Source organism: Kogia breviceps, chromosome 1 (genome assembly GCF_026419965.1).
Source record: "Kogia breviceps isolate mKogBre1 chromosome 1, mKogBre1 haplotype 1, whole genome shotgun sequence".
Taxonomy (NCBI): domain Eukaryota; kingdom Metazoa; phylum Chordata; class Mammalia; order Artiodactyla; family Physeteridae; genus Kogia; species Kogia breviceps.
Genome location: NC_081310.1, coordinates 48,202,004 through 48,215,309, shown reverse-complemented (window position 1 = coordinate 48,215,309; position 13,306 = coordinate 48,202,004). Strand labels below are relative to the sequence as shown.

The following is a 13,306-nucleotide window of genomic DNA, read 5'->3' as shown; positions in this document are numbered from 1 at the left end:
TTTCTTAATGGTGTCCTTTTATCAGTGGAGGTTTCTAAATTTTGATGATGTCTACTGTATCAGTTTATTTTATTTTATTTATTTATTTTTTATTTTTATTTTTTTTTTGCGATACGCGGGCCTCTCACTGCTGTGGCCTCTCCCGCTGCGGAGCACTGGCTCCAGATGCACAGGCTCAGCGGCCATGGCTCACGGGCCCAGCCGCTCCGCGGCATGTGGGATCCTCCCGGACCGGGACACGAGCCCGCGTCTCCTGCATTGGCAGGCGGACTCCCAACCACTGCGCCACCAGGGAAGCCCAGTTTATTTTTTTAATAGTTAATGTGTCTGTGCCCTGGCTAAGAAACCTTTGCATTTACCAAGTAACAAAGATGTTCTGTGTTTTCACTGAGTAGCTTCATAGTTTTAGTTTTGTGTTTAGGAGCATAGTACATCTAGGATTAATTTGTGTGTATGAAGTAAAGTAGGGATCAAGGTTCATTTATTTCCCCCATATGGATATCCAATTGTTTGAGCACATTTGTTGAAACAATTTTTATATATTTATGTTTTTACATATATAAAAAATTTTCCTTTCCTCAATGTATTATCTTGGTAACTTTGTTGAAATTAAATGTATGAGTGTGGCTCTACTTCTAGACTTTTTATTCTGTTCTATTAATTATTTGTCTATATATGTATCACTTTTACCTTGTCTTGGATATGGTAAATACTTTTACACTAAGTGTAGTAAAGGCTTCTCTTCTGTTACTCTTTTTATCTAGTGTTTCCACTCTCGCTTTCTAGCTGTTATGGTCACCCCAATCTGTTCCCTGGTTCTTCAAGCGAATAAGTCTACAGTTTTACATTCAAGTTTTAGCCATCCACACTGGTGCATGACCTCCAGCAAAAGCCATAAAGAATGAGAATTTTGCCCAGTGTCATTCCCTTCATCCAAGTTTATTTTCCCCTCCAGTTTCTTCCTGTTCTTTTGTTCAGTGCCTTCAGATAGTTGTTTTATATATTTGTCTCGATATAGTTTAAATTTATTACCAGGAGGGAGCTTGGTCCAGTAGGAATTACTCCTCCATTATAGAAGTGGTACTCAGATGGTTTTTGAAAGTCAGTCTGAAAGCAGGCATCTGGCCAGAAAAGCAATTAAAATGAGGAGTGGGGAGAGGTATGGTGCAAAGAGAGGCAAGTTTCAGATAGAGGGAAAGGATTTGGTTCAACTCAGAGAAGGCTTAGAATAAAGCCAAACAGTGCTTAGAAGAACTCCAAGGGAAAGAACTTGCTAGAGCATTGTGTTTTTCAAGTTGTGAATCAAAATCAAATTTAGTAGGTGGCCTCTGAAAAGTCATTTTTGTTGCTAACCTAATCCAAAGCCATAACACAATTAGAAAGTAAGATCAATACATTGCTGATTTGCACTTTTATTCTCAGCTCTCCAGTTAGAGAATAGTTTGTGAGGTCACTGAGTTCATCCCTTCTTTGGTGTGTTGTGGACCTCCATTTTATATTGGACTTCTCTTGTAACAAAAACGAACATATAAATAGCACACTTCTCAGTAAACATGAAATATATAAAGATGGATCAAACATTTATCAAAGTTTTGTCAGGGTTGATGAAGCATGATTGACTTTAGAGATCCCCAGTTTTAAGGAATCCTCAACTTAGACATCTTTTATGGGGAAGGGAAGCCTTGAAAATATATGTGACATAATCTCTTATCAACAGATGTCAGAGTTCCTTGTTCATGGAAAAGGAAGTGATGGAGCACCATCAGGAATGCACTAAATAGGGATAGTATTAGAACCTTTCCCCTCTTTCTTTGTTATTTTTTTCTTCTCTTTTCTCTCTGTAACTCTCCCTCTACCCTAATTCACACACACACCCATGAGCTCTGGATAAAAGTACAAATAAGGACTCATAACTATATAAATCAAAGAAAATTAAATAAGTAAAAGGATGCTAATCCATCTTTCAGTTTCTAAAATTAGGCAGAACTCTGGAAACTGGTTATAATGAAGAAAAGCTTCTTTCAAATTCTTTTTTTTTTTTTTGCGGTACGCAGGCCTCTCAGTGTTGTGGCCTCTCCCGTTGCAGAGCACAGGCTCAGCAGCCATGGCTCATGGGCCTAGCCGCTCCACGACATGTGGGATCCTCCCTGACCGGGACATGAACCTACGTCCCCTGCAGCGTCAGGCGGGCATTCAACCACTGCGCCACCAGGGAAGCCCTCTTTCAAATTCTTAAGCTAATGATTCCATGATATAATTTTTCTCTTATTAGAAGAGAGTGTCATAATATCAACATTGGCAGAAAAAGGTTAAAAGATAACAATAGTACTTCAAAAGACACCATTAAGAGCATGAAAAGGCAGGTCACACACTGGGAGAAAATATCGGTAATACATATGTCAGACAATGATCTTGTCAACAGAATGTATAAAGAACTCCCATGAATCAGCAATAATAAGATGAACAGCCCAATTAAACAAATGAGCAAGAACTTGATGAGATAATAACAAAAGAATATGTATCAGTTGTCTAAAAGCACATGATAATATGTTCTATGTCATTAGCCATCAGAGAAATTTAAGTCAAAACCACAGGAATTAATAAAAGGAAAAAGACTGGCAATGTCAAGTATTGACAAGGATCTGAAGCGGTGAATACTCTTATATTTTGCTGGTGTGGATGCAATAATTGAACAACCACCTTGCAAAATAGTTTGGCAATATCTTATAAAGTTAAACATACCCCTATCATTTGAACTGTGAACCTCCACTCCTCAGTATTTACCCAAGGGAAATGAAAACCTATGTACACAAAGAGCCTTGTGTATACAAACCAGCTTTATTTGTACTAGCTTCAAACTGGAAAAAACCCTAAATGTTCATCAGTGGGAGAATGGATAGACCAATTGTGGTATGTTCATACAGTGGAATACTACCCATTGATTAAAAGGGATGAACTACTGATACATGCAACAACATGGAAGAATCTCAGAAACATTATGCTGAGTGAAAGAGGCCAGACACAAAAGAGTATATATTATATTAATCCACTTATATGAAATTCTTTTAAAAATGCAAAGCTAATAATAGATTGTGAAAAACATCAGATCACTGGTGGCCTGGGGTGGAGGTGGTTTGACTGCAGAGAGGCATGAGGAACGTTCTAGAATGATGGAAATATTCTAAAATGACGGGGTTACATAAATGACTCAAAGAAATGTGAAATTAAAAGGTATGCATTTCACTGAATATAAGCTATATTTCAATAAAGTTTTTTTAAATAAAAAAAGAGTTCTAGTCCCCGTACTCTGACTACCTTGGCATATGGGAGATACCCCACTTACCCTCCCTATGGTAACCATTCCTATTTATCTTTGATAACCATTGCCCTGGGCAGAGAGTATTTTTATACTCACAAAATCATAGTGCATTAAATGGAGATTCTCCTCACTTTAATGAAGCACAACAGATAGGTGGGATACATGGAATGGGATACATGTCCAGGATTTAAACAGCACAGTTGGGGTGTTTGTCTTTTAAAAATAAATGTAGGAGCATCTGAATGATTTTTGTTGCTTTAGTTGTTCTAAATCAGGGATCAGGAAACTATAGCCTATGCTGTCTGACTTTGTATTACCCTTAATCCACAAAAGCCACAAATGTTTTTTATGTTGTAAAGGGTTGTTTAAGAAAAGAAAAACAATATACAACAGATATGTAAGTGTCCCTCAAAGCCTAAAATGTTTACTATTTGGACTTTTACAGCAAAACCTTACTAATTCCTATACTGTAGTCTTTGATCAGCATGGTCTGCCTACTGTAATTGATTCAACTTCTTAAAAACATGAACAGTGTATTTTTTAAAAAAAATTATAATCTCAGCAGTTTGAAGTATTAAGCATACAACCTTATTTCCTTTCCTATAAAGACTAAGGTGAATATTAAGTTGAATGGTATGATAGCTGCTTCTCTAGGGATACTATATTTCCTGTGAATGGGCCTCTGGCTCTGTACTAGCGGCCTGGTTAGAATGATGTTGAAGATGGTAAATAGCCAGAACATTCGTGATAGTGTGTGGCATGTGTGACAAGAGGCTCTCTCCTAGCCATTCTGCTAAAAATGCAGGGCAATGCTAAATGTTTCTGGTTTGCCCTAGTGGTATAGATGGGAGGAATCACCCTTTAGCCTCTGGAAAGTGCAAGAGTAGTTTAGAAGGTGTCTGAGAAAATGTAGAGGCTAGAGAGGGTGATTTTTTTTTTTTTTTCTGTTAGGTTAGGGGATCTGCACTGCACTCTCACAGCATTAAGGTTTCCCCCGTACAGTGCATTAGAATTTCCACACCAACTGTAGAACCTTCCCACCCTCTTCCACTATTTGCTCCTGCCTCCCACAGTCTCATTTGCCTGACCACAAACCATAATGGATCTTTAAAAATTAATTTAGGTGCTCTGAGCATCTCTTTGTTCCAGATTCTAAAGCTGAACCTGGGGATAATGGTACATCTAGAATTGCTTTAGGAAATGTACAGCCTCTTTGAGGGATCCCACTGTGCTAATGGCTCACACATCCAAATTGAGGGATCAGTGAAATTGTGGTGGACAGGCCAGGGACAAGAACAAGCAACAGCTTGATGTGAGCTAGCACTTAGGTTAAACTCTGTGAATGTTTATGATACTTCTTTCTTTTCATCTTTTCTCTAGGCCTACTCTGTCTATGACGAAGACATTGGGTACTGTCAAGGACAGTCTTTTCTTGCTGCTGTATTGCTGCTGCATGTAAGTAATTTTCCGTGTAATAAAGGGCATGGTGCTGACAAGTTTATTTTATTTGCTGCTTGGTTTTGTTTTCCCTTCTTATTCTCCATTTACCTGATGGAGATTACACATGGCATATCTTTTTTTAAAATGTACTTTTGGTGATAAAGTAAGAGATCTGATGTCACAAACAGGACAGTTTCTCAGTAGAATTAATTTTGCTGGCTGGTAGGGAATAAATTGCTTATTTGGAGTTATTTTTAACTAGAACACTCTAGAATTAAAGAAGTCAATGTAACTGCCCAAATATGAGCAGGACCAGAGCCATGATGAAGGAATGTGACACGGAAGTCTTTTATCTTTTTTGTGATTGAATTTTGTATACTCTTCTTTCCTCTTAGTCACCTTCATTTAACAGAACATTTATTGAGAATCAGTTGTCAGTACTGGGCTAGGAAGTGGGATTACAAATATGAATAATTTATTGTTTGTGTTCTCAAAAGCCTCATGGGCTAGGATGGGGTACACGTAATGTATGCACATACCTATTATTTTAATTCTTTTTATGTATCTGTGATGATCACTATAGAGGAACTTATAGTGTGCTAAGTGAAAGCGATGCACAGAATAAGAGAATAGAGAGGAGAATTATCCAACTCAGCTCTGCCAGAACTTTCAGAAAAGACTTTCTAGAGGAGGTGGTAGCTTTGTCAGGACATACATAATTGAGGTTGGGGGAGGTGAGCTGGGTAAGAGAGGGAGTAGAGATTGGTAGACAAAAGGAACAACATGAGCAAATATATGGAAACACAAAGGGCACAGCATATAAAGGGAACAGTATGAAATGACAGTTCCTATACTGTTGCTATGGAAATTGTATGCAGAGAGAGGTATGAGGTAAAAATGGTCATACGGGCAGGGACCAAATTATGAAGACTTTTTAATAATGTCAAGAAATGTGGGCTTTATGCTAAAGCTAATGAGGAGCCATTGATCAGTTCGAAGCAAGGGAATGACAATCAGATGTTCACTTCAGATAAATTATTATATCCATGTAGAGAGTTGAACTGAAGGGAGCAAGCAATAGCAGAGAGACCAGTTAGGAAACATCAATCTAAATGAGAGATATTGAGACCCAGAGAGAAAAACAATTAAAAACATGCAGGAGGGGACTTCCCTGGTGGCACAGTGGTTAAGAGTCCACCTGCCAATGCAGGGGACACGGGTTCGAGCCCTGGTCCGGGAAGATCCCACATGCCGCAGAGCAACTAAGCCCGTGTGCCACAGCTACTGAGCCTGTGCTCTAGAGCCCGTGAGCCACAACTACTGAGCCTGCATGCCACAGCTACTGAAGCCCACGTGCCTAGAGCTGGTGCTCTGTAACAAGAGAAGCTACTGCAATGAGAAGCCCGTGCACTGCAACGAAGCGCAGCCCCTACTCTCCGCAACTAGAGAAAGCCTGCACGCAGCAATGAAGACCCAATGCAGCCAAAAATAAATAAATAAATACATAAATTTATTTTTTAAAAAATATCTAAAAACATGCAGGAGGCAAAATTGGTAGGTTTCATAGATAGATTGACAAAGGAAGGGTCAAAGGTAACATGTCTAGTTTTCTTGCTTAGGTGACTGGATGAAGTATGGTATTTTGAGCTGAGATAGAAAACAAGTCCTTTGAGATCGAATGGAGAAGAAAGGTTAGGTGTTGATGATGAATTTTGTTTTGAAATTTGGGAGAGGTGGTATTTTAGGGATATCTGAGTAAAGCTGTCCAGCAACCAACCGTTTACTGGAGACTGACACTGGGAGAGGAATCAAAGCTGAAATCATGAGAGTGGATTAGACCATATAAGAAGAATAAAGAGAAGAAGAACAGGATAGATCCCAGGAATGCTAGATATTTAGAGGGCTGATGAGGAAGAGGAATCCTTGAAGAATTTCTGGATTTTCAACAGAGAAGAAGCACTGTATAATGTCAAATGCAGCAGAGAGGTCCAGCAAGTTTAAAACAAAAACATTTCTATTAGGTTTGCATTCTGGAAACAAAGAACAATTGTAATAGACTCATGGTCCTAATGCTGATCATTTGATTTTAATGATACTAATAATATACGGTGGTTCTATTGTGATTATTCACTTTAACTTTGAGTTTGACTTCTTTCTCTGTGGCATTGTTACCTGTTTATGGTCTTTTTGATCTTCTCCTTGCTGTCCTTTTTTTGTCATCTCCACAGCCCGTGTTCTTCAGATTTCTTGTGATAATCAAGTACTTTATAGTCACAAATTCTTGGAGCCTTTGTTCTATTACTAAACCCACCTAGTAGTTAGAATAGTCAGGTCCCTACCACAAGGGGCTGGAGACTATAAACAGTGACATAGAAGTGTTCACAAAGTTTCATAACCACCATTCTTCTAAAAGGAGATTTTATGATCATTCTGACGAGCAGCTGATGTCCAAGCCATGGATAGTGAAGCTTTATCTTCCACGAAGTAATATTTGAATTTATCACAGTTTAGCATTTTAGACCTGTAGCCCCATTAAACACATTATAATATATTGATTAAACTTCAGTGAGAAGAATATCACTCCAGGAAGTCTGTTCTGAGACTTAACAGAAGTTTAGTTAACTGTAAGTTCATATTTCTCTGGACATACTTTCTTCCTGAAAAAAAAAAAAAGGCAGTGATTCAAATAACTAGGAAACGCAAATAACCCAGATTGGTTTTTTTTTTAACATTATCTACTATCCTATTACAAGAGTCATGGAAAGTCGGCCATTGTAAACATATTCAACAAAATTGCCTCCAAAGTATGTGACAAGATGAATAAAAATTCAGTTTAGTTTCTATACTTTCTACATTAATAGAACTATGCAGTTGTTGCCATGGCTTGTAAAAATAACTGGAAATATAGAAATGCCTTCAGAATCCTGGAGGAAAGATGAACTGATATTCAGTGTTAATGAAAAAAATCTTACATTGTAATTTTTAATTAAAAGTATATGTGATAATTCTGTTAATCAGCATATTTCATTGACTGACCAACCCATTCATTAACCAATTTAAATAAGAAGTTAACTGTAATTGTTTCTTTTCCATATTTAATTTTGCCTCTGTGGTTTAAATAGGTAGAAGAATACAATCTAGCTTAAACAATTCATCAAATACACTATCTCGGGTTCCAGGGAGATATGTTATTAGGGTCTTACTGACTAATTTTTTATCAGTTACATAAGCTATTGCTTCTTTTTGCTGCCAGACATCCTTTGGCAACTCCATATTAATCATTGTCAGAACCTGCTTCTTTTTGGGATGCTGTCTTTTCCTCACCCATGGTCATTTATATTTCACATTCACTGCCTAAGAGGAAAGAAAGACCAAAAATAAAAGTAGGTTCAAGAACAAAAATTTAGAATTTTAAAGTTTTTCCATGTCTAGATAGTTTTAAGAAATAAATATCTTTTCCTGGTGCTTGGAAATTTCCAGAAGCTTTGATAATAGCTTTGTAACTTGTAGTAGTTTAGGCAGTAGAAGAATTAAATGTTTATCACATAGATGCTGTTATATTTATTGATGGAATTATAAGAAATTTATCATTTACAGTTTGGAAAAACTGTTACAGCACAGATTGCTTGTAACCATTATAGTGTTTATCTGCCTTTGAAGTTAAATATGTAATAATATCAGTAATATCATCATTATATTATTAGTGTAATAAATAATGACCTTTTATATATTTCATTTATTCTAAGAATCATATAAAATATTTTAGATAATTTTTAACCCCAATATATTTCTCTCACATATTTATTGTCAAGCAGCTTTAAGGTTTTTTTTTTAATTGAACATATACTTTTTTAGACTTTCAGAAAATTATCCTCCTTTTTAAGGTTAAATCACTGTATGTAAACTAATATCAATATGTATGGAAGCTTTCCAACTGCAAAAAGCATTATTTTTGGATAATCCAGAATGTTTAAAAGTATTGGTTTTTTCAGAAACTGTAACCAGGCACAACTCGTTTGGAAACCAGTTTGGCTTTTATCTGATAAAGATATGCATACCAGGCAGCTCCACTCTTAAATGTATACTTTAGTCAAATTTATGAACATGTACACTAAAGTCATGTATTAAACTTGTTTTAGGATCAGTGTTTATAATAGTCAAACAACTCAAATGCCCACTATTATAATGTCTAATATTAGAATTATAATTAGACATTAAGATGGATAAATTGTGGTATATTCATTTTGGGGAACACTATATACATCAATTAAAGAAATGTTTCACACTACTTATGCTAATATGAATGAATCATACAGACATAATATTTAATAAGAAAGCAAATTATTGTTATTATTTGGTATGATTCCATTTTAGTATAATTCAATAACAGACAAAAGTAAACTCTATTTTTAGGATGTTCCATTCATGGAAAATATAAATAATACCAATGAAGTGATTACTGTTAAAATCAGGACAGTGATTTCTCTGTGGAGAAATTGGGAGTCATGACTGGGTGAGGACACATAGGGATCTTCAGGAGTATTAACAGTATTCTAGTTCTTAATCTGTTTTTATTTCATAATCATATATTCATTGAAGTATAAATTTAACTTTTATGTATTCTTCTGTGTGCCATATTTCAAAATAATATAAGGTTTAAAAATTACAGATCTTTAAATGCTTCCCCCCAAAAAAGACAAGTTTCAGATAAGATTTAACCAGTGGGCATAAGAAATGAGAAGCAGAGCTACTTCTTAGTTTTCCTGAAAATAAGGATTCTACAGAGTCCAAGGTAACAAAATAGAGGCTTCCTAGTGTCTTTATATGTATATATAAGTGAAAATATTTGTGCCATTATATTATTTAGGAATCTTCTGCTACATGTGATGTAACATTAACTAAAAGTAGTTTAAATTAAAAAGGAAATATATTGGCTCACATAACTGGGAAGTCCAGAGCAGAGATGCTTTTGATATGGTTGGATTCCAGAGTTCATATTTTGTCATCAGAAATCTGTGCCTCTGTATCTCTGTTCTGCTTAAATTTTCTTGCCTTAACTTATATGGGCAGGCCACAAAGTGGGCAGCCTGGCTGCAGACTGGCCTGGCTTCATATCCTTTCAGTTTTACAACTTCATTTAAAGGGATCATCTTTTGCTATAGCTCCTGCACTTAAACAAACAAACAAACAAAACAAATGAGCAAACAAAAACCCTGAAGGATTCTGGTTGGCCTGCCTTGGGAATCTGCCATCCTTGAATCAATACTAAGGGCAGGAAGGTAGGATATCTGTTTGGGCTGGCCCAGTCTCGAGTCCACCTCAGTGCTGACAGTGAACTGGATCAACTCCTCCTGAAAAATGGAATGGTTTTCCTACAAGAAAGGAGATTTTGACATCAGATGATAGGGAGATGGGATGCTAGACATATACATCACGTTATCTTGTAGTGATTATTTACAATAAGAGTTTTAGTATATTTTTAATAAGCCCTTCCATATTCCCAAATCACTTTTTCCTTATAAATCCAAGGGGTTTTCCTATTCTCTGTTAATTCTTGCATCAGTGCTTTAGAGCCATTACCCAGCATCTTCTCTTTGTGTCCTATAAATATACTCAAGACATTTTAGCTTAAAAAAAAATCCTCTTTTGATCCTCCCATTTAGCTCTCTCAGGTTTCTTTGCCCTTTCAAAGCTGAACTCCTTCAAAGGATAGTAAAAAGCACAACTATGAATTTGAATTGTGGTTTAATACCTTTCAAGTTACATGACCTTGGGCAAGTTTCCTGAGCTTCAGTTTCTTCATTTATAATATAAAGTGAAAATAATATTATCATCCTTCTAGGGTTTTTATGAATATTGAATACCTGTATTATAATTGTAGAGTCTTATTTTGTATCTGGCACAAAAAGAATGCAGCCAGGGGATTAAGCCCAGGCTTTACTCAATAGATGTGTAGTTGTTGACAAATCACTTAACTTCCTTGAACTTCACTAGTCTAATATTTAAAATGTAAAATTAATACCTACTTTACAGAATTTTGTGAGGATCAAATAGGGTCATGAATGTGAATGCCTCTAACAATGCTGTTCTTTCTAAACTAATCATTATTTGCTCAGCCGATTCTCTTGTGGACCCTAGCTTATACTGAGCACACATAGCAAACTAATATGTGGTACAGTATGTTTTAAGACTTACTAATAGACATTAAATTTAAATGTATTTTCGCATGTATTTGATTTAAAAGGAAAATAAACAAATAGAAGTTTTCATCTATTTGCTTTTCAATTTGTAAATAGAAAATGAAGACTAATTTATTTATGATTTTCAGAATAGTCACTAGCATCCACCTTTGTTGAAGAAAACAAACAAAAAAAATCAGTGAAGTATTCATTACCTTCATGGAAAAAGGTAGATTGAGTACAAAAAGACGTGAAACACAATCATGTGAAATAAAAAACTTAGTTTTATCCTAAATAAGGGGATTATTTTAAATTATCAACCTATAATTTTACTTCAAAAAACATCTTGATGTCTGTTACTTCAGGTGAGTCTTAAAGACTTTTGAAGCACTTAGACTGCTTTGTTTTATAGTTCACTGCAGAGAGAAGCAGTGAAGCTTAGAGACTGGCTCCATTCAGTGATCACCTCGGTTAGTACAGGTGGCAGGCCATTATCAACATTTGTTAACAAACAGTGATTACATCATGCTTGATTCTCAGATTGTACATGTGAGGCAGGTATTTAGTTTTGTATTTCACAGAGCCATGGATGACATTTTGATATCTTAGATTATAAGATTTTAATGTTTATCTCTTTGTTTCCCCAATAAAACAATACTGATTCCGTGACAAAGCCCCTATACATAGCAAAGATGGATATTCACTATTAGAGATACACCATGCTCCAACTTCTTAATACTTTATTTTAAAATGTATTGTTCAGTGATTTATTTTTATTGTAATTTAGACATATCAATTGCATATCAATGATAAATTGGATTGTTTAGTTCAATGAAATATTAATCATTGTAATAAGTTAAATAGTCATTTTAATGCTTTTTAAAAAATAGGTGGATGCCACAATACTACTTAGTGGGGGAACCCACTCTTATACTAGTGAGGTTTGAGAGTACAGCTAGGTATTGATTATCAGATCTTGATTGATTTTTTATGTTAATTGAGGGACAAGCTTAATAGCCAATACAAAATACAGATAATACAAAAATTTCTTATGTTTAACATTTGTAATATTAAAAGAAATCAAGTACTAATATAGATACATTTGGCTGCATCTTGCTTCCACTTTCTCACAGATCCTTTCCTTCTACATTTTTGTTGGCTCTTGCCTTCACAATTGCCAACAGATTGCCCTGTGTGAGTGACATGCGTTCACTGATAAAGGCAGATGTATTCAGAGTTTTGCTAAAATTATCTTAAATAAATATCGAATACATGCTATTTATTTAACTCTCTGTGCTAAGAGTTTTGGGGGAAAACTTACAAAGTTAAAGCAGTGTCCAGAGGTTAGTAGGGGCATACAAATTACTATACTACATGCCACAAAGAGCTTTGGGATTAAAAGAAAGCAGAGATTTCATCAGGTTAAAATGACTAACAGAAACTTCATGTTCTAAGGCTGATTTATGATCAGCCTTAAAAGATCAGTAAAATTTCAAAGACATAGCTGTGCTACATAGTATACCCAACCCCAGCCATTCACTCTAAGCTTCTGTGCCTTAACTCCAAGGGGAGCCTTGATAGTCTTTTGAGTATCTGTGTATAAAGCACTATGGTAGTTGTTGATGTGTAAGACATAGTCTCTGTGTTCAAAGAAGGAAAGAAAAGGAAATCTACATTTATTGGTCACCTACCACATGCCTACGTTGTGTCTCACATACATCTCATTTATCCTTACAACATCCCAAAGTGAGAGCCTGAGGTGGACATCCAGCTCCCCCAGCATTGCAAAATGCTTCCCAGGATGTCTACTTTGGTCTCACCTCATAGAGATCACTAGGGGAATCTGTGGGGCTTGTGCTCTAGAGATCAGATAGAGACAGAGAAAGGGGTGGGACTTACAACAACCAAGGCTGAAATCTTGGCAGACCACATCCCTGCTTGCAGTGGCACTCAAAGAGAAGTCCCAACCTATAGCTCTGCCCATGTGCAGAGCCAAGCCAGTGACCTCATCTGGCCAGAGGAATTGGTTGGCAGTTCTGCTGGATTTAGATCCTCTGTCAGTGGGCCATAATGGCTGTAGAGCCTGTTCTACTGCCCTGCCCAGGCAGGGAAGCAAATTCATAGGCCCCACACAATTGCCAGTTTAGGCTTCAGTCCTGACCTTCTAGGAAGTTTTTCCAGAGAACCGGAGCAGCTGCCGATCCCATCTTACAGCCCTGCTCAGTCAGAGAGCCAAGGCAGCAGCCCTGCCCAACTGTTAGGCATAGCCTCTGCTCCTGCATAACCAGGTAGCCTGAAGTGTCACCCTGGGCAGCCTCAGAGCCCAGCCTATAGTACCATCAAGCCATGAAGCCCAGCCTACAGTCCT

General features: G+C 36.6%; 1 protein-coding gene across 3 annotated transcripts in view; it reads left to right on the top strand.

The window, feature by feature from the left end:
* Positions 1–13,306, top strand: part of RABGAP1L (RAB GTPase activating protein 1 like) — a 742,996-nt gene that overhangs the window by 487,847 nt on the left and 241,843 nt on the right. For all 3 annotated transcript variants that reach the window (XM_067031217.1, XM_059046250.2, XM_059046252.2), the window contains one exon: positions 4,700–4,774. In XM_067031217.1, coding sequence (XP_066887318.1) covers positions 4,700–4,774 — 75 coding nt within the window. The remainder of the gene's footprint in view (positions 1–4,699; positions 4,775–13,306) is intronic.